The 22687-nt window shown below is 42.3% G+C and overlaps 2 protein-coding genes across 6 annotated transcripts in view; one reads left to right on the top strand and one right to left on the bottom strand.

The window, feature by feature from the left end:
- SPIRE1 (spire type actin nucleation factor 1) overlaps nucleotides 1-3624 on the top strand; it is a 134120-nt gene extending 130496 nt beyond the window's left edge. For all 4 annotated transcript variants that reach the window (XM_054814143.1, XM_054814141.1, XM_054814142.1 and 1 more), the window contains one exon: nucleotides 774-3624. In XM_054814143.1, coding sequence (XP_054670118.1) covers nucleotides 774-1026 — 253 coding nt within the window. In that variant the 3' untranslated portion in view covers nucleotides 1027-3624. The remainder of the gene's footprint in view (nucleotides 1-773) is intronic.
- Nucleotides 3625-7769: 4145 nt separating this feature from the next.
- Nucleotides 7770-22108, bottom strand: PRELID3A (PRELI domain containing 3A). 2 transcript variants are annotated; one of them, XR_008575618.1, is made up of 7 exons: nucleotides 21939-22108; nucleotides 19260-19428; nucleotides 18703-18792; nucleotides 17831-17901; nucleotides 17634-17736; nucleotides 10235-12193; nucleotides 7770-8608 (listed from the first exon to the last, which is right to left on the bottom strand). XR_008575618.1 is itself a non-coding variant. In XM_054814155.1 (6 exons), the coding sequence occupies exons 1-6, from the start codon at nucleotides 21968-21970 to the stop codon at nucleotides 12080-12082; spliced, it is 579 nt and encodes a 192-aa protein (XP_054670130.1). In that variant the 5' UTR covers nucleotides 21971-22108; the 3' UTR covers nucleotides 7770-12079. The 2 variants fall into 2 exon arrangements, 1 of the variants encoding a protein (XP_054670130.1); XM_054814155.1 differs by having other exon boundaries at nucleotides 7770-12193.
- Between the last annotated feature and the right edge of the window lie 579 nt (nucleotides 22109-22687).

Raw genomic sequence — 22687 nt, 5'->3', positions numbered from 1 at the left:
TCAATGTTTCTAATGCTTCTAATGGTAACTTTCCTGAAGCCTGAAAATATCTCTGCAGCTTGTTGCTTTGATTTACAGAAATAGCAATACTAACAGCGTGTCTTAAACCATGTTCACATTACAGGTAAAAACCAGTATGAGTCTGGGACAACTCTCTTTCTGTAGCATCTCTGCAAAAATATCCTTAGCGTGTCTTTTTCTGGTGTAAATAGACTCTCCAGAGATAAGTCTCACAGGGTAGAATCACTCACTAAGCGGGAATTCAATGATGTCTTGCACAGATTTATCTTTTTTTTTTCCCCCCTAATATTTCTAATTCTAATTCTCACTATTTTTTTTCACTTTGATGTTATTGAGTTATCTACTGGTTTTATATTTTATACACAGATGGTTGTCAAAGCTAATCCAAGAAACTAAATATCAAATAAATGCTCCTTTTTGAGGGGATCTACAGTATAAACCCTCTGCATAAATCACTAGTGCTATGATGCTGTGTCAAATTAGCCAAACACATCATCTATTTATAGTTATTAGTAAGGTTGGTTTTACCAAGGTAAATGTCACACGTACCCTCAGTTAGCGACCCTGCAGTCTTGCTGAACCAGGCAGAAGCTGTCCTCACTGGTGTTTGGTGTCCTGGTGTCATTTTTGGGACAGGAGAAAGGAAGATTTAAATCAAGACCCTTCTGATGTGCTGTTTCCTGAAAGTGTCCCTCGGGACCCGCTGCCATACTGCTAAATAATGTGACAGGTCCCACTCTTTTGCCTTTCAGGTTGACCTCAAGGTCCAAATCTGTGGATAAGTCACATGAAGAGTTTCCCAAAGAATTAATGGAGGACTGGAGCACGATGGAGGTGTGTGTGGACTGCAAGAAGTTTATTTCAGAAATCATCAATTCAAGCCGGCGCAGCCTATCTCTGGCCAACAAGCGAGCCAGGTTAAAAAGGAAAACGCAGTCTTTCTACATGTCATCGCCGGGAACCTCTGAATACTGCCCCTCTGAAAGGACTATCAATGAAATCTGAGCCTTGTGCCTTTTTCTTTGCTTTTGTCTTCATGAGGTCATCATCCATGAGCAAGGTCACTGAAACTGGATTATCATTCCGTTGCTTCATTGCACTTGACTGGCTTGAATTTGCATTAGATCACAGGATTTCCTACTCTGATGGTTCCCAGAGGCACAGAATGCTATGTTTAGATCTGTGCAGAATGATACGCAACGGGTCAGCTGCTCACACTGGAAGAAAATCAATAGTTTGAATTTGTTGCCTCTTTTGTATGTGTGCATTGAAACTAGAAAGCCTTTTCTTGCTTTCAGTCTTTTTTTAAACCATGCTTCGAATCATTTTTCAGGAGATGAGCTGAAAATGTATATTTAATGGAGAACCAAATCTAACAAAGTGTCAGTGTTAGCACAGTAGCAAACAGTAAGTCATATTGGCATTACCACCCTAGTAATGCTCACGTCCTAGTTGAAACAGCAAAGAGTCGTATCGCACACCAGACACCGAGTGTGAGCGACTGCAGTCAAAACCATCTTTCTTCAAACTGTTTCAGTTATTCTGAGATCACGGTTCAGCACGGGACTCTACAATGTATGTGTCCTAGGGCAAAATACACGATGAAGCTGTTTGCCCGTGTGGTTGGCCATGCCTCTGAGCTGCTGTACTTTTCAAGCCTTAGTGTACTTCTAAGTGTCTCCTGAGCAGGTTTTAGTAGTTTACTTTCTATCTTGAATGTATGATGATGACTACTAGTAGCAGTGAATTTTAGTAGTAGACAGAGTTGTACAGTTTATGGGGAGGATGGGAAATAAGGGAGGTTTCTAATTTTAACTGAATACCTGTAAAGTTGTTCTCATGGTTGCTCAGAGAAAACAGTGGGTAAGGTGTACATTTGTATTATAATGGAGCACACAAATACTGCTATAGTTATGTCTGACAGCATATCCACTGATAACCCCATTTTTTCTGGGGTTTATAACTTGGCTGTAAAAATTCGTGTTCTGCTGAAATTTGGGACAGTGCTGTCTCAGATTGGGAGCAATCTCTCTTTTTTTTTTCTTTAATCTTTTTTCATTCTTTTTCCCTTCTTAATTCACTCATGAAAGAGTGCTAGACTAGTTGTTTAGAAGTTCCAATGATGTTGTAACATTAACTGACATCTCACGCTTTTTGCACTTTTTTTTATATTCAAAATACTTTTTTTTTTAAAATTCAGGCATAGCCGGAGCTTAGTCAGTAATTTGGGGCCAGATCATTTTGGTATTTAAAAACAAGCTAACATAGCCAAGTTATTAATACTTGAAAATCAACTACTGTAACTTTTTCATAAATTTTTTAATACCCTGAGGCATATTTAATGTCTATATAGCAGTGTATTATAGAATGACATAGCAGAAAAGTTTCAGATCTATTTATTAACATTTCTATACTTCAGATTAATGAGAGATACCTCAGAACTGCTCCAAAGTAGCTGGGACTGGATTTCCATACCATGATTTTAAAGATGTATTAATCAAAACAGATTCTCCTGTCCAAATCTCGTGCATCAAAAAGCCCGAGAGCAGGCAGACGCCCCGCCAGCCCTGGCAAGGCACGGTGCCGAGGCCACGGGGCACCAGGGGTGGTTGGCTCCCGGTGGTAGCTGGGCTCTGGTCCCGCTGCGGGCTGCCTCCTGCTGCCCAGGGGAACGAGGCTTCCCCTTCAAAGTGTATTTGCATGTTACATCGCAGCCTGCGGAGCAGCCACTCACATCTTTTACTTTGATTTGAAAAGCACGTGCAAAAGTCTCCTTAAACCTTCCCAGGGACTCATCCATCCTTATTTTTCTTTGAATACCCCCTTGAAAAATGAGAATTTTTGCATGTGTAGGGCTTATTGAAATAATGTTTTTAATTTTTTTCAGAACCAATGACAGGAAAAGCAGGGCTCAAGGCTAACTCTCCCTCTTAGCTGTCCCGCATAAGGTCAGCTGTCATGGCCCTCTGCTCGGGGTACCTCTGGAAACGGGCATCTTAAAGCACCTGGAGTGCTGGTGTGGGATAAGGACGTAGGATTGCAGGAGGTGAGCAGCACACACAGGCTGACTTGAAAGCTCTGCTGTCGCTGGATGGGTCGCCTGATCTCAGTCACATCAGCACTTTTTCTTGTTTCTGTGCCAAAACCAGGCCGTGTGTTTGCTGCACAGCGCATCACGAGAACTAGACTGAAAGAAATGCATGAAATCTCATTTTCAATTGCCCCTGTTGTTGCTTTTATCATTTTCTCCTGGAAATGCCCCAGCCATGTTACAATCACTCGATCCTTTGCTTGCTGTCCTCTGCCCTGGCATCCTCAAGCCGCTGAGGTGCAGCATATCCAGCACGTCTATTTTCTCCTTGGAGAGGGATTTAGGACATTGCAGAGCAGGCAGGACCAAGGACTAAGTAAATCCTGAGTGTGCAAAGGGAAATGAGTCCCTCATGGCATGCCTGCCCCTCCAGGCTGCTGACACGGGCTGTGGCAAGTGCCAGAAAGCATGATGCGAAGGGCTGCCTCCCTCCTCCCGACAAACCTCCCGTCCCTTCCTCTCTGCCAGAGTTGCTCCGCATTATCCTGGCATTTCATTCCACAAAAGAAAAAGCAGTGGGTTGGTTTGTCACGCAAAGCCTGAAGGAGCTCTGTTGCCTGGCTTTCTGCAGAGTGGGCTATTTTTAGCTTTCCATCTCGCTGCTTGCGCTAGCATCCCAAATCCACTGCAGCCATTTGCCTGCGTACCCCGCAGTGCTGCCCAGCATGTCCTATTTACGGTCTGAACTTCACATTAGCGTCAGAGGATGAACTCAGAAGCTTGTAAATATGTGTAATATATTTATTAATATTTAGGAAGTCTCCATCAATCACGCAATGTGAATTGACTTTCCCACGATGTTTTAAAAAGGAAATGAGTCTTATTTATATGTGTGTTGGCTATTATCTTTGTTAGAGTTAACGCTTTCAGCCCCCTAATACCATTTGCACTCCATAGGCATTTTAGAGTCAATTATTGCTGAGAAGAATGCAGGACTAGCACAGTGAGCTCCCCTCCATAAATTTTTAAAATCTTTTAAATTTTTTTTAGATTTATTAATATGCCCAAGGTCTGTTTAAATATATCATAGGAGACCCAAGGAGTTAAAAATGCCACTGGCAGCATCGGTCTTGTTGCTTTGTATGTGAACCAGGTTGTGGAGAATTGAAAACAAGCTCTGCCTCAGGGTGGCAATGGAGGAAGTGAGAGGGCCTTTGCTGCAGCTCTCAGACCTGCCCTTTCCAACGCTCACGGTGACAACATGCTCACGGGGTGCGTTGGGTTTTCCCCCTTCCCCATTACTTCCTTTATACAGGGAGGGGTGGGACCTGGCAAGAATAAAAATGCCTTTCCGTTACAGCCCTTGTCTGTGTTAATTATTCCTGTGGAAGCAGATGTAAAGGTTCTCTCTCTCTCCTTTTCTTTCTCATGCTTTTAGAGTTTTGTAAGATCAGTCAGACATTTCTTTTGGCAAAGAATTGTTAGTGAAAATGATTAACAGCTGAACACTGGCTGGGCTGCATGAAGGGGTCGGAGACATGTCGAAGTACTCTTAGAATAGCAATAAACCCACTTGTGTAACCCAGTGATGTGATCAGCACGTAGTGATCATTTCCAGCCAACTCTGTTACCAACGTCTTGCTACTTCACGCACTGATGGTTTGTAGCTGAGATGCGCTTGTCCTGTATGTAGTACAGGAGAGAAATGCTGGCAGTCTTTTGGAGAGGTTTTTGAATGATTGATTTTAGTTTTTAAACCAGAAGTGGAGAGAATGTTTTTAATCACAACTATTATGTTGTTCTCTCTTCTCTTCCAAGCTCCCCTTTTTCCCTAGGCAAGTTCAGCATCAGCTTCCATGGTTAGTTACTGGCTGCATGCTGCATAGGTTAAAACTAATTAAAAGCTCCAGCTTTAGACTCCTGACTGCTACCTTCATGCTTTACCTCATCCAGCAGCTCTGTACATCTTTTAGGAATGTCTTAGGAGCTCAGTCTCATCTGTGAAACAGTGACAGCACACAGGCATGAGGGAAAGGTGCTGCGACTGTACGCTCCGGTGCTACAGCATATGGATTATGTTAATGTTAGCATAACATTTTATAGTATTTCCATGTGGGTAACTTGGAGCTGGTCTGGTTTATTTCTTCTTCCTTTGTATGTATGTATCTTAAGGTCAATCTGAGAATGTTTATGAATATTGATTCCAGCTATAAAGGTCTGGTTTGTTGTTTCTGTCTGATTTCTACTACTGTGTTTCAGATTTTGTGGGTACCTGAAATTACCATTCCCCACAATTCTGTGGCAGAACTACGAGAGAGGGGCATTAGCTCAGCCTGCTGTGATACAGCAAGACACAGAACCCCTTTCCTGACACATAAGCCCAAGTTCACAAGCCTTGTCCTCATGGCAGCTGGATGGAGTCCAGCACGGCTGTCCACACTGTGGGGTACCCATGAGCTGAGGGAGCCCGCAGCCCTCCCGGCCTCCTCAGCTTGACATTGAAAAATCCCAAAGCTGCTCTTGTTGCTCTGTTGAGCTGGAGTGAGCTGTGAGCCCTTCCCTGCCCCAGGGTCCCCATCTGCAAAACCAAGGACGCCAAAGCACTTACAACTGTTGAAAGACTTTTGAGAGCTGCTGGCAGATGAGTGCTCACTGTCAGAGCTGAGAGGATCCTGCACTACAAGTTTCCATCAGCTTTCAGTAGTTGAAAGCAATTAGCACCACTTCCAGGTGCACTGAATTCCAGATAGCCAAAACCTTACCACACTTTGACAAGCAAAGATTTGTGACTGAATTTTATCCCTGATGGTCTGCGCTCAACGAATGGCATAGGGCATAACCAGGAGATGGAGCTAAATAGTTATCAAGCAGACACAGCAAATTTTATGTAGCAGTAGTGTTGCTTGTTTATTTGCACTAAACTGCAATTCAGTAACTTCTCTGTTTCTCCTCTGGTCAGGCTGTTGGGCAGAGCAGTGCCTGGCTGAGCCAAGTGTCAGATACACAGGTAGCCTGGGCTCATGACGGAAGCCGCTGCAGTCTGCAAACATCATCAAGACAGTTTTTGTAGAACAGTTCTAGAGGAAGCCATTTGGAATTGACCCTTCTGTAGCTAATAAAAAAATGACATTTTTTTTTTTTTTAAGGAGCTAGTCTTTAGTGGTACAGTCACAGCTGGAAAAGACCTGTTTGATTATTAACCAATTTGATTAAAAAACTCTGTAAGTGTAAAAAAAAAAAAAAAAGTGAGCATCGAGTACGAAAACATACGTTCTTGGTGCCCCTGTTGCAGTTGTAGAGCTTACCTTAAGCTCCAGGTCCTCCCTGCATTTCTCTAACCAGAGTCGGGTTGGTGCTCACCCGTGGGAGCCAGCAATGCTTTGGCTTTGCAGGACAGGCTGTAGGCCCAGCATTGCAGTGTGGGATGTCAGGGGCTGCTAAATCTAGAACTAAAGGACATGGGCAGAAGTTGATGCAAGTTCTGCAGAAATTTGGCTCCCAAAGTTTGGTGGAAATAAGCACCAGTTAAGTTGACGTGCGTCTATAGAGGGAGGCTGCATTCCCATGGCCCAGCTTACAGGGCAGGTGGAGGCCAAGGCCCAACTTTGGCTTCAACATTTAAGGCGGGCACGTTTCTGTCGAAGGGGCTGGCGGTTCCACGACCTGTGAATCAGAAGGCACAATGCAGATACAACAAGGAGTGTATTTGAGCTGCATTTCTGTTAAAGCTGGTTCCCCCTCCCCACCCCCGGCCTTTAATAAAGGAAAAAAGAAACCCCCAAACAGAAGATGCACTTTCTGGACATTAAGAGGCCTAAAGCACAAACCCTTCCCCTTCGAGCTCCTGCTTCTGTGCTGTCACTGCGCATGCACTGTCTGTGCAGCTTCAGGTATGCCCTGGGCATCAGCTCTACTGGAGAAAGGCAATAGAATTGTCTTCTGCTCATTTCCATGTTACATGGTACTGAAATGCAACTTCTTGTTTATGCGTTACTAATAAAAAGTTCTTTAAAATGGTATTGCACCACTCTCGCTTTCTTGAGCCAACTGTAAAGATGACAAGCGGCATTTCTTACACAGTGCAGCTAGTGAGGTCGTATTCTGCATTTGTTTGGTCAGTTAGAGCCCTGGACCTTAGCTGCTGCAGATTTTAACTAGGTTAGAAACAAAACTAAAGAAGAGGAAGTAGTGTACTAGCAGGCCCTTACTGATGATCTGACTCACAGATGCCTTCCAATAAAATGAGAGTGATACCTCCATCACTGTAGCTGTGGAAAAGTTAGGAGGACAAGACTTGCGCTTCACTGAATAAATTCATAGCAAAAGCATGGCCTGACTCCTGGAGCTGCGATGAAAAGCCTAGCACATAACCTGCATGATTCTGACCAGGGGCATGAAGTAAGCGTTGGGAAAGCAGGAAGATAGTTTATTAGCTAAATGAGGCCTTATTTACAAGTCAAGGGTAATCACTTTAGATGACGCTTTGCTGTTTTACTCCAAAATGAAGCAGCGCCAGACCCAAATGGAGTTATCAGCGCAGGCACAGAGGATCCCTGCGGAGCTTTTGACCAGTATGATGTGTGGCTTACAGTGAGCTCCAGGCAGCCTGGTCCTGGGTCCTGCTGCTTACCCAGTACAGATCTGCGTGTGTTTTTCTGCAGCCTTCTCTGAAAACCAACAGCCCATTTTATATTACAGCAGTTACACCCACAAGTGGTTTTTTTTTTTAAACTGAGGATGTCATTTATTTAAGATAGCACCATAGTGTACATAGACACTTTACAGAGTCCTGCCCTTCACAGCTTACAATCTAGGAAGATGCAAGAACAGGAAAGGTGTTACCCACTGCTCCACCTGAAGATTTAAATGAAAAGTGTCACATCAAGGAATGTCACTGTTCATCCTACTGCTTCTTTATTACATCATCACATACATCAATGCCTGATATGTGCTACACATCAATTCCTGATACAGGCGAAATGCTGCAGTTCAGTGCTTTTACTTGCGTTAAGCAAATCTTTCAAGAATACTGGAACTTACACTAAACGCCCATTTTCCCAACAAATATGACCTGTTCCCCATCGTGCCTGCTAACCTGATGGGGGGGGGGGGGGGGGGGAAGAAGTAAGTATGGAAGGGCACAGAGGATTCACACTGGTGTAAGGGACAGTCAGAAAGGAAAAAAGGTAGTCTGCGCAAAACCAATTACACACAAACCCATTTGATTACACTGTTTTAAGTTAATGCTGTTTGTTGCTAATGTGAGCCTGCCTGCACTAGCATGAAAAACAGATGTCAACCACAAACCAGAGTTTACCTCAAGTTTGGTACCTTCAACATCTTAAAATCCTCCAGGGCCAAGAGCTAACATGCTCAGTTTGCCATGCTCTGGGAACCAGCGCTGCTGGCTTCCCTCGCTGTTCCCCCACAGCTGGGAACCATCTATCCCCAGCTTCAACCTTCCACAGCAGGTGTGTGCAACACAGCTGGAGTCATTGGGCTGGGGGCAGCCAGGCTTCTAATCAATCTGGAGACCTGATATGTTGGCACTAAATTCTTAAAAAAAAAAAAAAAAAAAAATCAAACCATCTCCCCACATGCACACACCCACCCCCCGCTCCCTTTCCCTTGAATTGCAACCTAGTGGCCAAGAAACACTGAACTGCAAGCCTCAGTGGCTTGAACAGCAGCAACCAACCTCCATCCCCCAACACACAAAATTGTACTTTAATTCTATTTTCAACTCTCAAACTGCAGAATTCTTATTCAAAATGGCACTTGCTACTATTAAGAGTTTTCTTCTGCTTGGCCCCCAGTGTTTCAAGATCCTTCCAAGTTAACGGCTGGTGACTTAATGCCATTTCTGCTTTACAAACTTTTTTCCTCCTATTTACCCAGACGTTTCTGCACCAATCCAAAAAGCCACCACCCCGCAATCAGCCTAGCACTTCCCATCACATACAGCTTTCTGTCTTTGACAGACACCTCAGTCAATGCACATGACAAAACTGACTTCCGAAATAATTTTTAGCCATTTCCAGTAAAGAAAGACAGGGGAGTTTCCCTAGGGAAGGACTGGGGTACATGGCCAATATAAGCAATTCCAAAGGGTGGGGTTGTTAGGTTTTTGGGGTTTTTTTGCCCCAAGAGTCCCCTCAGACTATCACAATGACAGAACTGCAGTGAGAAATTGAGTGCTTCAAAAACAGTGTACGCACAGTAGGGCTGACCATACAGCTACAGATCCTGTCAGATCCCACAGAGAACAGTCCAATGGTCAAGGGAGAAGAAGGAGCCCCATATGCAAACTAGACGAGCAGAAAGCAGAAGAGCGACAGTGTCCAGGAGAGCTTATGGGAAATCAAGAATCACTTCATCTGCTGAACACTGGAGCCTGCCTGGTCCCAATGTGATGACCACTGCCTGCAGGGTTCTTTGCACACACTGGCAAGATCAGCAACCACAGGAAGATGAATAAGCCCAGAGAAGCAGGAGTGTCCCCTACCCCAAAGACAAGGCGAGAAGCAGCAGCACTGTCCAGCAGCAAAGAGAGGCAGCTGGGTGACGGAACTGGCCTATGGCAAAACTAGTCTTTTTCCTACCCAGAGCTTCCATACTCCCATTTAGTCTGGAAAAAAGCAGAACAGGACTGAGCACAAGCAGGCAAGGTGCTGATCCATGGCGAGCGGAGCAGCAGACAGATTGGAAAACCAAACACCTAGCCATATGGTTCCCAAGTAGCATGAAACGTGGAGAGGAAGCAGGCCAAAACCAGTGGGGAACAAAACAGAAAGGAAATACTGCCATGCAAGCAGGCAAGGATTTGTTTATGGAAGAAGGAAAGAAAGTCCAAAGTAAGCCAGAAAACTGATGCATAACTGGTATGGTGTGGCAGAGATTGGCCCTGGACACAATATAGGAGCCTGTGGTGAATTTTCTGGGACACCAGCTAGTGCTGGAAGGTGCTATACACAAGTCAGTTGGCTTTAAGACAACATTAAGCAATTATTTCAAATCTGATGCAAGAAGCAGATTTAGACAATTCTTCTTCCAAACCGAAGTAATACATGAACTTCTCCAAAGGCTTTTCTCCCTTCCCACCTCAACAGTTATGTTATCATCATCTCCAGTCGCATGTGTTGAAATGCCATACTACAGGTTTCCACATGCACACACACTTACTCATCTTTTCCTTTTGTTTAGCTGTACTTCCCTTCCCAGCAGAACGCCACCAGGAGCTAGAACATCTTCTGCATTCTGTATCCAGGAAGCAGCATCACTCCTCTGAGAAGCACAACTGACCTGTATCAAAGCTATCCAGCGTATCTTTCAGAAGGGAGCTACTATCAGACTTTAAGATCTAAGTTTCTGTTCCAAAACAAGAAAAACTTTAGGTCCATTTAAAAAGAGCAATGTAAATATTAGCTACTCATTTAATTGCTTTCAACTAATTTTTTTTTTTAAATTAAGTTTATTCATTAGGATCATGTAATTTAGCTAGACTATGGTTACACCCAAATTAATGTTTGCTTTCAAACTAAACAGAATACGAACGCTGAAATTTCCCTTAAGCTACAGACACTTTAAAATTACCAGATCAAAACAGTGACCAACATTTTACTCTTCTAGTATTTTTAGAAGTTGCTCATGCTCTTTAACAGCTTCCTAAACACAAGCTTGCCACTTGAACGAGTAAACATACTTGCAACATTTATTTCACTTTCTGTGCACACCAGAAAATAAGTTAAAAAGCCCTAACAGATGGCTGGCTAAGAAACATGTACTACACCTGGACCAAATACGAAAATTTTGTGAACATCAGACAAGGCTAGTACTGTTACTAATAGATATTTGCGCATCTTTCATAGGAAGCTATTTCTGCAGTTACTGGAGTATTTTTCCAGATAACAAGAAGTATTTAAAATGATCCTAAAACCATTTTGTACCAATGTGGAAAAGTGTTGAAAAAATTCAGTTACACTGGTAGTCAGTAGAAAGCACTTAAAAATGTGAGTCCATTTGTTTTTCATGCACTTTTGTTTTCTCCATTCAGGGCATGAAAAATATATGTTCACCAAACCTTACCCTTTGGATTTCAAATTTCCTGCTTTTTTCTCATTTCAACTCTTCCAGTTGTCGCATCACTCTCTCCCTCAGTTAAGACATGATGTGAAGAGCAAGGACCAGCAGAACAGCACAGTCTCGTCATTCAAGTAGCCTACAAGTACCCTTCTTAGAGATAAATAAGAGAAGTATTTTCCAGCACCTTCCAGGAATTACTACTCCTCTCCTCATAGGGAGGGGAGGAACTAGGGCAAGTTAATAAATATGAAAATAAATTATACCCTTCTCCCCACAAAAATGTATTTTAGGCTATTAACATCAATAGAAACGTTATCTTTGTTTCAGTACAAACATCTAAGAGGTAAAGTATCTGTGTGTCATATCCAAGCAGCACATTTAAACAACATAGGAAAAGTTAGTACCACACAAGTTTTAGCTTTTCGGTATGATCCTCTAGATAGATTTCTAATTCTACAGTATCATGTTCTGACTCATGTAGTTCCCTTTAAATGGTTGTAAAACACTATCAGATTACAAAACAGACAAAATTCAGTGCTTTAGTACCCATCAGCCCTTCACAGAACAAAAGTTCACATGGAAAACCCTTAATAATACCACCCGTGCCTTCTTTTCAAGTTTGAGTATGAAAAAATGAGATGCTGTAAATATAACATACTCTCTATCTTTGTTATAAAAGGCACATTTAGGTGGTTTTAAATGTGCTAATGTTTTGTTTCCAGTGTTAAAAATAAATTGTTTAAATGAAAAGAGCATCTGCAGGAGGTCAATTTAATCTTCAGTAGGCAACAGGAGCTGCTGTGGAGTTGACGGATGAGGTTACTTTTCCGTTGATCCAATATTCTTATAAATATATAAAACCTATGCAGATCAGCCTTGGAAGGGAGATCTACAAAGCACTCTGCAGAATAAAACTTTTCTGTCAGTTACTTGGTATTTTGGGGTTTATTTTTCTGTTGACGCTGCTGCCATGGCTGGTTTCATGCCCTCGCGCGTTGACTTCAGCTCCTCCAATTCTGTGTTTAGTTTGCTGATCACCCACTCCAGGGCATCCCGACCCTGTCAGGAAAATACCAGAATTTAGGATCGGAACAGATATACCACCACTGCTCATTTTTCTATAGTTTTTCCTCTGTCAGACATGAGATTTGGTTTAAAATGAATTCCATGTCCTGCATAGTTTGATACCAGATTATACTGATAATTTCTTAGCATCTTCTTACTGAAATTTCACTGCAAAGTCATTTGTTTAACCCATAAACAAGAAGTAAATGCAATATTGGTGTAAGCTCCCTGTAACACACCTAGGCAAAAAGCCTAATTCAGCAGTTAAGTTCCGTTGGGTAAGAGTATTGCTGTTTTTACTGTTTGCTGCTCCCACCACCCAAAGAATACCAACAAATTTATGGTAAAGTCTATATACTGTTCTCAGATTCATTAACCAAGTTATATGGACAGGTTTTGAGAAGATCCAGGACAAAGAAAGATAGTCTCTTTGAAGTAGCAACTAACTGACTTGATCTCTAGCAAGAGTTCAGAGCTGGACTCACACCGAGTTCTACATTCATGCACAGCAATTTTCAGCATATAAAACAGAATTGAGAGACTACAGTCACATATTTTATATCAAAGTACAGTCTTTCCTGTTCAGTTCTCAGAACGGGAGTGCGTCAAAGCTGGGTACTGTCAACCAATGCTTTAGTAAGAGCTGGGGAATCCAGCAAAATAAGTCTGTCAAAAACCTTTTGCCTTAAGAAGACTCTGTAGCAGTTGCTCCCCAAGGACCGCATGATGAGCATGCAGCTGCACAATAAAGCCAAGAAAATAAAGAGAAGCACTTTAACTAAACCAAAGTGTACGGTTTTAGAGCTCCACAATCTCAGAATGACAGCCTTTGCAAAAACAAGCACATGGGATCAGACCAGGAAAACACCTGGCCTTTTTTCACTTAAAGAGAAGCCAAGAGATATTCTTCGTAGGGTAATAGAGGTGAATAAGAAGTACAAACACTGGAGAGCAGTAACTGGGAGCCATATGGCTCTGGCCAATTCTAGAGGAGTTCTGGAGATAAAGAGTCTGAGTCCAAAAAGCCCTAAGTTTCCAAGAGAGCCAGTGTCAGTGTTCAAGCCCTCTGCAGAGATTGAGGGAAAGGGGGGGAACACCCCTACACACACAGAGTTGTTCTGAACTCTGATGTACAAAATGGTATGTGGCATGCATTATAAGCAATAAAGTGAACAAAAACCTCTTGAAGTGTCCAGAACCTGCTGTTGTTCTTTATAAATCACTAAGCATGAACAGCTTTGAAAAACCTTAAAAAAAAAATCAAACCAAAACCCACACATACTCTTGAAAAAACTTTTTGGAGGTTAGAAACATTACTCTGGAATAATATTAAAAGCCCAGTTCCAGGTTGCAAAGTGTAACCTATTAAAAGAAATAAAGTTTTAGTATGCACAAGAGCATGTTTATCTCAAGATCCTCACTACACTCAGTGAAGGGCTGACTCTGTTTCTCTTCAGGTTTTTCATATTACTGAGACTCACAGAATAAGCACTAATTGCTATGTCTGCACTGGCAGGCAGTCCTTAAGCAGAGAAAAGTCATCCACGTATCACAACAGTGCTCAACTCTTGGCCAGAGCTCAGAAAGGAGGATTCAGCCTTACTCAGAATTACCTCATGAACTACTATCTTTAAATTAACTTAGTTCAAGATAGGCCTTTAAAAAATACTGATAATATTCAAGAAAACATGATTCAAATTGTCCAGATTAAGCATGGGTTGCCGAAAAAAGTCCTGCTTCAGCAGGTGGTAACTTCCACCATCTCTACCTGCTGTGCAAAGCATGGATAAAAGCACCCAGACAGGAGTAGGCTACTGCATAGCAACAAGTTGCAACTAGCCATAAATTAGCTCCGTAAGGAACAAAGCAGGGGGAGAGAGAGGGAATCATCTTTCAGTAAGCATGCATTTGGATATTTAAAAGTCAAGTTAAAATGTCCTCTCTTAGGTAGCACAGGCACAGAGAACTGAGTAAGACAGCAACAGCTTCGATGTTCTATTTGTCTAATTGCACAAAGAAGACTTGTCAGAAAGCCAAAGACTTTTGATGTAGAAAATGCTCAGTAGAAAAATACTGAAATTCTTTTTAGGCCCGGACTATGAAACAACCAGGTCATAGTGTTGATAAGAGAAAATAAGGAAAAAAAAATCCATTATATTCAACTGGAGCACCAAGATATTTCCTTCAGCTTTTGAGACTACATAGGTCTGCATGGGAATAAACTCGTGATACTGTCAAGGAAGATTTTGGGAATATTCTGCACAGGAAATTGAGTTACAAAATCTTAACTGGATGCAAAGCCTCCAAGTACTGTAGAACTACCCAGTTACCAAAAAAAAATCTGACAGAGGATTTGGTCTATAAAGTTTCATACTGTACAACAAGCTCTATAGTAAGTCATTAAGCAAGCACATTCATAACCAAGCATGCATATTAAATTAGTCTTTATTGCATATGTTAGCAGTATGACGTGTTTGGCAGACCAAATGCTGCATATGAAGATTTGTTGGTAGAGCTTAAGTGACTGATAAATGCTGAGCCTTTGTAGTTGACATGTTCCAAAAAACAGCCATAAAAGCTTAGTGGAATGACAACATAAAAGCAAACACTCACGGCATACGCTGATCTCAAAGTAAGCAGTGTAAAAAACCCCTACATTCTTAACTAGGAGAAGCAGCATAATGGATTTTTTCTTTTTTTAAGGAATCTTATTAGTTGAAGCATAACCCAATACAGGAATGACACAGACAGGCTACACTGACTAGTGGAAGCAAAACCATCTGCACAGAGGTAACACAGAGGCAAGGACACTCAGTTCTCTCAACCTTGAAGTCAGATTTTTTCATAGTCACATCACTTAAGGGACACATCACCACCAAAATGAATGTAACTACAAGACCAAAGAAAAACACGAACAGTCTGACATCCTTTGAGCTTTGTACAGATTTCCACCGAAGTTCACAGAAGGACAACAATATTCCACAGGCATAAGAAAAGCAAATACAATTTCACTATACAAAAGATTACCCCTGTTAGGCAATCTGTTTCAAGAAATCAATTTTATATCCTAAGAGTAAAATTTTGTTTCATTTTTATAATGCAAATTCCAGTCACTAACCAATTTATTGTTTTTTTTCAGGTACCAGTTTTACATACTGGAATCACAGAAACAGGACCAGATCAAACACTTGGTAGAGGGACTCATTCACATGCCTAGTTATCTGCAGTCATCATTCCACTTGCAAACCATAAGCAATAATGTGTGGCACAAGACATGGCTGCAGCAAGTTGGTTGTCCCTGGCATAAGCACGGGTTAATTGATCCAGTCTAGATTGGACCTACTCTGACTCTCTACAACTGCAGTGTAATGAACATGTTTGCCATTCCTGTATGCAATGTTTATAAAACATACATGCAGGTTAATTTATGAAATTCACATGACAACAGTCCATGCACATATTTGCTAGAAAGCTGAAATGCTGTACCAAGAAGAAGAATGCTGGCATTACCACTAGTTAGTACAAACTGTAGATGTGGAGAACTGCTAGCTTAGAGCGCTTTCAGAATTTTGAATTATCCACTCAATAGCATCCCACCCCTGGAGTAACACAGAAAAGATTTACAACATATGGCAAATGATTTTTTCCATCATCATGAAAAATAATAAAGCGTCATCTGCCACCTCTACCTCAGAGCAAAACCTCAATACTTACTTCCTATTTCTTCAGAACAACAAAACATTTTTCAGCAAACTTTCATGAAGTTGAAGAGGGGTGCTAAGAACATGGGGCACAGCACAGCATGCAAGAAGAGCTAGTAATAGGCAGAGCAGGTTACTGGATAGCGAAGTAAGGGCCAGTAACAGCAAGCACGAATTCCTGCCACATTTAACATCTCTAAAGAGACTCTTCAGTGAAACACACAGGACAAGAAAGTCTTCTTCATTTCACAAGAAGCTTGTGAGTCAGTGTGTTCCTTGAAAATGGCAGAACAGAAGAACAATCTTTAAAAGAAATCGAGCTCTCACACAGGCAACACTTGAATAGGTACCAAGAAACATTTACACTCTTTCTCTGAGTTCAGTAGAGATGTGCAAATGTGACAGATGCCACGAGAGGAATTTAGCCAGCACTTTTAGGAGTGCCTAATTGATCTGGCCATTCCAACTAGCTAGTGCTTTGCTACCTCCGAGTCAGCTGAGGTTTGGTTGTCAGCCAGGGTTTGGACTTCTCTTTCAAGAATATATGCCCCATAGAGACTTTTAAATGGAAACTGGATCAGAATAGAATTGTCATTTATCTGCAATACATTCCGATTATGACTTTCAAACAAACACAGAGAGCACTCAGCTAGTTAAAGTTACTCTTCAGTGTCTAGAAATTACCCATCACTCCTTCCCCATCCCCGGATTTTAATCTGTTTTCCTCCCATTTTTGGAGAAGCACACAGAAGGGAGGAAAAGGAGGCTTTCTCTTCTCTGGTCTAGTTGGCCAATACCTCCTATCAAGTTGACTTACACTGCCTTGGTCAAGCAACATCTCTCACAAGGACAAAGGGTTGGCCAAAGCACAGGCTCTCTGGCAGAGTAAGAGTTAGCTGGGGCAGATTCCCACTGTGCTGAACCTCTCCAGCAATGCAGAGCACAAACTCAAATTTCAGGAGCACTCACTCTGCTGTTGGACAGTGATGTCTAAGCTTCTTTAGCAACCCCATTTCTTTCCCACCTTCCCTGAAGAAGGATAGGACAAAGTGCCCAAGAATAAGCACTCCCATAGCTCTGCCTGTGCTAAAGTACAGCTCCATGGTTGCAAGTCAAGTAGGAAAAACAGGCAGAAGACAGAGTTGGTGTAGTGTTACCTACAAAAGCCAGCATAGTTGCATCTCTTCAAAGAATATGCCTCTGCTTATACTACCTTACTTTCAGCCAAAGGCAAGGAGACAACTCAAAACCAGATAGGAACTGGAACAACTGACAAAGCAGCATAGAAAATATGCTAGCATTAACTGTTAAATCCAGATTATAAAGGCTGAAACAGAAGTTACATTTGCTATTAGCACTAACTCCTGGAAATAGGAGGTTAGTGTTTGAAAAGGTGCTTTGGAAAAAAAAACAAAACAACAAAAAACCCCACCAAACAGAAATCAAGTAATAATATGTGTATGCTATACATAACTGTAGCATACACATAAAGGTTTGTTTGTTCTGATGTGCAATTCTAGTTGAAAAACAAAGATACAGTAGTGAAACTTTTTCATACTCTGGGAAATGATATTCTACTTGCTGAGGTCCTACAAGAAAATCAGTTGAAACTGTGCAAGAAGTTTGGAGAAATTAAATACAGTATTCAGCACACATGATTGACAATTACTATTTTCAACAAAAAGAAAGGCAGGGGTGGGGGGAGAGAGGGAGAAAACAGAATAAAGATGTACCTTTCTGGCATTAGAAGATATTGTATTTGCCATTAAGCTTTCCAAGTAACTGCTTAAGCTAATGCCTTTAACAGTAATAATTGCTTCTTGAGTTAGCACAGTTCTGTAACAGAATAAACAAAAGTTAATACCTAAACTGAATTGGACTAACATAATGTCTCCTAAACACAAAGAAGCACAGAAACATCCTTACTTACTTTTCAGGGTTTTCAGGATGAGGTGTGTAGACCAGTCTCTCATCAACAGACACCAAGTTTGTGAGAGTAATCTTAAAAAGAAAAAAGAGTTGAAATCCTCACTTCCTCCTTTTTCTGTTATCAACAGCACTACTCAATAGTAGAGCACTCAACATCATGTCAGAGACGAAGTAGTGTACACAGAACATAAAATGCAGAACACAGTCAATAAAAAGACCTATAAAGGGTGATGCATCTTCTCCTATCCTAGATCTAATTATATCAATCTATTGCTATTTGCAGTACAAAGCACAAACAGCTTTCCATTCATTTTCTCTGAATGCTGAGTCTTACCTGATTTATGGTATGCAATTCAGAGAGGCTTTTCAAGACCAAGACCATCATAACACTATTTGGAGTGTACAGAAAATTAATACTCAGGAAAGACAACGTCTCTTGTACAGAGACAAGGTTCTTCTACAGACAACTCCACTTCAAATCTTATAGTTACAAGTTCCCAGGATACCAAAATATAGCATAATGGTTCATTTACATTTTGTGAAAAAAGGCATTTCAAATTAAAACTTCTGTTGTAAATGGCAGTGTAATGTAGAACATGTTATTCATCCAAAAGCCAAATTATTTTACATGCATTCTGAGAAAAAAAATCTGACATTAAAAAACCTAATCACAAATGTTTGATCCCAAAGCATTTAAAGTTTTTTCCTCCTTCTTCCCACAAATAGAAAAAAGAACCAACTAAGATACCAACTGAGATGTGGAAATTGCTGCCTGCTGATGAAAGACGCAAACATATTTCTAATCTAAATACTGAGAGCAAAACATCTAATCTCCAGAACTAATTACCAGAAGCTTCTTAAGCTACAACTCACATTAGTTGAACAAAGCTCCATCTTTTTTTCCACTGGATCTACCACAGAATGTTCCTCAATATAAGTCAGAGTTCTACTTGTTCCTAAAATCTGAAAGTGAAGAAATAAAAAAAATAAAAAATTAAAAAAGTTAAGTACTAAAATTAAAAAACCAACCAAACAAAAAACCCAACCCAAACCAAACCAAAAAAACCCCACAAAAAACCCATCCTGAAACGCATAAATGTCGACTTCTTAGTGACCCCAAATAAATACAAAGTAGTTCATGGATACCGGAACACCATGATCAGTGGCAAGACTACATTCTGGTAGGTTGTATCAGTCATATAGCATGACACAGACCAGTCTGGAAGGCATGTATAGACATACCCACACTACAGGCATATTAAAGCCTACAACATATTCTCGCTACTAAGTACACTAATTACAACTTATGTGATATTTGTACATGATATTTCCTACAAAATCAGCTTTTACTTTGAATTCAACTCCAATTCAGAGGACAACATAAACACGCATCACACCCTTAATAAACCACTGAGATAGTAAAAGCGTACCGCTTTCACAATACTTGGCAGTCCCCACTCTGTGCTGAGAAGACGGTGACTATGTAACCTCCCCTGGTTATCCAGGCTTCTGTCGAGGACATCTACTCCTACCACACACGGATTCATAGGGTTGGGATACTTTCTCATAGCAGCTTTGATCACGGTATCCCAAGGGTGTCTGTAAAAAGGAGACAATATTTTTAACTATTTTGTATTTAATTGCAAGTATTCAGACAACACTAAATCAGGGATCTAGCTTGTGTAATATGGCCTGTGCTGTACAACTTCATAGCTCCTGAAAGTCCCTTCAGAATTCAGTGATGCTTGGAAAGGCACTAAGAAAGTATTGATACACAAACAGAAAAAAAAAAAAATTCCTTTCTCCAGAGTGAAGAAAGGAATTATTAACCCAAGACTAACAGAAACGAGGGCAAGGGGCAACAGTCACAAATTGCTACAAGTGACATTCCAATTAGCTGTACAAAACCCCCACAATAACAGCGTAGCGGTCCACAGAGATTGTTGAATCTCGATTCATTTCAGAACTCAACCAGAAAAGCAACCTGACCTAACATTTAAGGTGGCACTGCTTTCAGAAGGAGGCTGGACTAGATAACCTCCAGATGTCCACTCCAACATAAATTCTTCTATAATTCTAAGCACACCAAATAAACTAAAGAAGAAATCATTAACTTCTATTTTTTCCTATAGCAAAAAAGTAAAGTGATATTTAATTCAACTAAAAAAAAATGACGAAGTTCAAAATAAAACAGATTTTCAGAAACCATATCAGCTCACTGCCTTAAGTCTGCACCTATACTACTGCTTCCAGCAGCTTGTTAGCATGAATTACATTTATGGATACTCTTCTCAATACAGAACTGTTTTTATGAACCAAGTTTTGATAATCTCAAATTCCTGGGATCAGAGTAGCCCCACTACTGGAGGCCAGGCTGTCCACACGGCTTTTGTTGTGGGACTTCATGTATCTTCTTCTGAAACAGAGGAGGCTAGAGAAATCAGGGACTTGATCCAATACAGAAATTCTGTCCCGAAGCAATTATTTCTATATTCAGAATAACTGAGAGATCTGGAATGAAAGGTTTATAACCTTTAAAGGTACTTTTAAAAATTCAACTATTGATATCTAACTTAAGAAGGCTTAGGGGTGCTAACTTGTACATAAGAGTTGCACTTAGGGGCCTAAATGGATTTGATTTTTAAGAACACTACTTTTAGTCTTAAAATAGACCAGTACAGAAGGGCATCAGCAGTACACTACCACAAGAACAAGCAGAAGCTTAGAAAAGTAAGTTCTTTTTCCAACAAGAAGAGTAAGAAAAGGTCTTTCAGCTTTATTGGTGCAAGCAGGAAAAATAGAGACCTCAATTCCTACATCAGAAGGAGAGCTGGAGGACCATTCCTTGTTACCTTCTAGTACTATACATCGTAATCAACATAAGATGGGGGTGTTCCAATACAGATCTTGAGAAGAAAATGCTAAATAAAAATCAATTTTGTGTTTCCCAGGTGACAGATCTTCATCTCAAAGTCAGAAGTTATGCCATACACAAGCAGCCTTTACTAGCCTCTGCCTGTCATTTCATATTAGAAGCTACAGCTTACTACACCAAACTAATGTTAAAGTTCAACACCTAATATCTATGTCAGCATAATGAATTCAGTTGTGTTAATGTAATTAAAGAAGTTTAAAACTGCGCATCTGGGATATGTTGTAAATCTTTTAAGAACCATCACTCCTGGTGCTCTTCAGGTTTCGAGATTTTTAAGAAACCTGTAACAGATGAGTTATCAGTGGCATTTGAAGAGCTGCACTGGAACTGCTGTGTCCTCCACATCAACTTCCTGGTGTCGCTTGAGCAAGCATTACATACCTGTTGATACTTTTGCCTATTGTTCCCTCGTTACAAGAAGATGGAACTGGATGACTAGAACCGTGCCCAAAATACATTTAATGCAGAAAAACACTGACAGTAAGAAAACTTACTCAGCTGTCTGCTGTGTCTGTGTGAACACCTGAAGGCTAAGGTAAGATACACAGTCACTCTGTCCATACCTCTTGGAATATATCATCAAGTACGACAGTAGTTTGGGATTTTTTTTTAATTGTGTGAAAGTTATTTTTTCCTTTAAAGCCCACATCTTTATCAAGCAATTACGCTGCCGAGCCAGCTCTACCACTGCCCTGTTGGAATGATATTTCCCTCCGCAAGCGGCAGGAGGTGGGAGAAACCCTCGCACGGGGTCCGACCACGCAGGAAAGAGCTAAAGGCGATGAAGGAAAGATCGGCAGCGGGGGGAGCGCTGACGCACCGCTGGGGACCGTCCCCAGCCCCCACTCCCCCCCCCCCCCGCGGATTTAACGCCGCCAGAAGCCGGGGTCCTCCCCCCCGCACCCCCCGGCCTTCGCGCCGGCATAACCGGTCAGGAGCCACCGCCGCTGCCAGCTCTCCCTCCTCCGGCCGCGCCCGCGGCATTTCCTATTTCCGTCCTCACCCTAGCAGAGCCCGACTTCCCCCCGCACAGCCCGGCCTAGCCCGGTAAGGCCCCGGAGCGGCGCCCAGCCCCCGCGGCCGGTGGAAGGAGCGGCGCCGCCATTCAACGACCGCCGCGCGTAGCGGTGGGGGGGGCTCGCCGCCCCTCAGCCCTCCCCGCCTACCCCCTCACCCGAACACGTGCTCTGAGCTCCAGATCTTCATGGCCGCCCTCAGTCTCTCCTCAGGGCCGGTGGGGGAAGACAGGCGGGCGGCAGCAGCCCGAGCTCGGCGGCAGCTGACAGCTACACGCCGGCCAGCCGGCGAGCTACGAGCAGACGCGAAAGGGGTGGAGCTCCGTGTGCCGGCACTGGACGTGCCCAGCCGGCTCCTGCGTCACGCGTCTGCGTCACCGCCTTGCCCCACCCACCCCCACCCCCCCTTTTCTTCGCGGCTGTTGAAGCAGAGCGCCGCGCACGAAGGTTGTGGCCCGTTGCCGCTGCTCAGGCTCCGGCCGGGAAGACCGGGCGGGCGGATCGACCCACCCACGCGCCTGCGGGACCTCACCTAGCTTTTAACGAATTGACGAATTACTTACGATGAGGTTTTCCTTTAACCATGCTAACAGTTGTGGATGTAACGTATGCGTGCGCTATGCCTGGGAGTGAAATGATGCTAGGCGCTTAATTTACCTAAAGGCCTTTGTGGAAAGTAACTTTATAGTGAACATCTCGATATAAAGTGTATTACATAGGGGAAAAAAAAAAAGACAAGTTTTCGTGTTTTCCACCAGGCTCTGTTGAACGTTACCGCAGGATAAACCGGCACCACGCACGTTACTCGGCAACGCCGCGGGCGACCCGTCCCCTTCGGCAGCGGCGAGGAGGAGAGCTGGGGCGCCGAGGCCCTCCCACAGCCCCAGCTTCGCAGTCTGCCCCGCCC

This window comes from Grus americana, chromosome 2 (genome assembly GCF_028858705.1).
Source record: "Grus americana isolate bGruAme1 chromosome 2, bGruAme1.mat, whole genome shotgun sequence".
Taxonomy (NCBI): Eukaryota; Metazoa; Chordata; class Aves; order Gruiformes; family Gruidae; genus Grus; species Grus americana.
This window is presented reverse-complemented; position numbering and strand designations above follow the sequence as displayed.

Coding starts and splice junctions, on each gene's coding strand:
- PRELID3A (XM_054814155.1), bottom strand. CDS start 21,970: ATGAAGATCTGGAGCTCAGAGCACGTGTTCGG. Junction 19,429..21,938: donor AGCTCAGAGCACGTGTTCGG/GTGAGGGGGTAG, acceptor TCCTTTTTACAG/ACACCCTTGGGATACCGTGA. Junction 17,737..17,830: donor CATCCTGAAAACCCTGAAAA/GTAAGTAAGGAT, acceptor ATTCTGTTACAG/AACTGTGCTAACTCAAGAAG.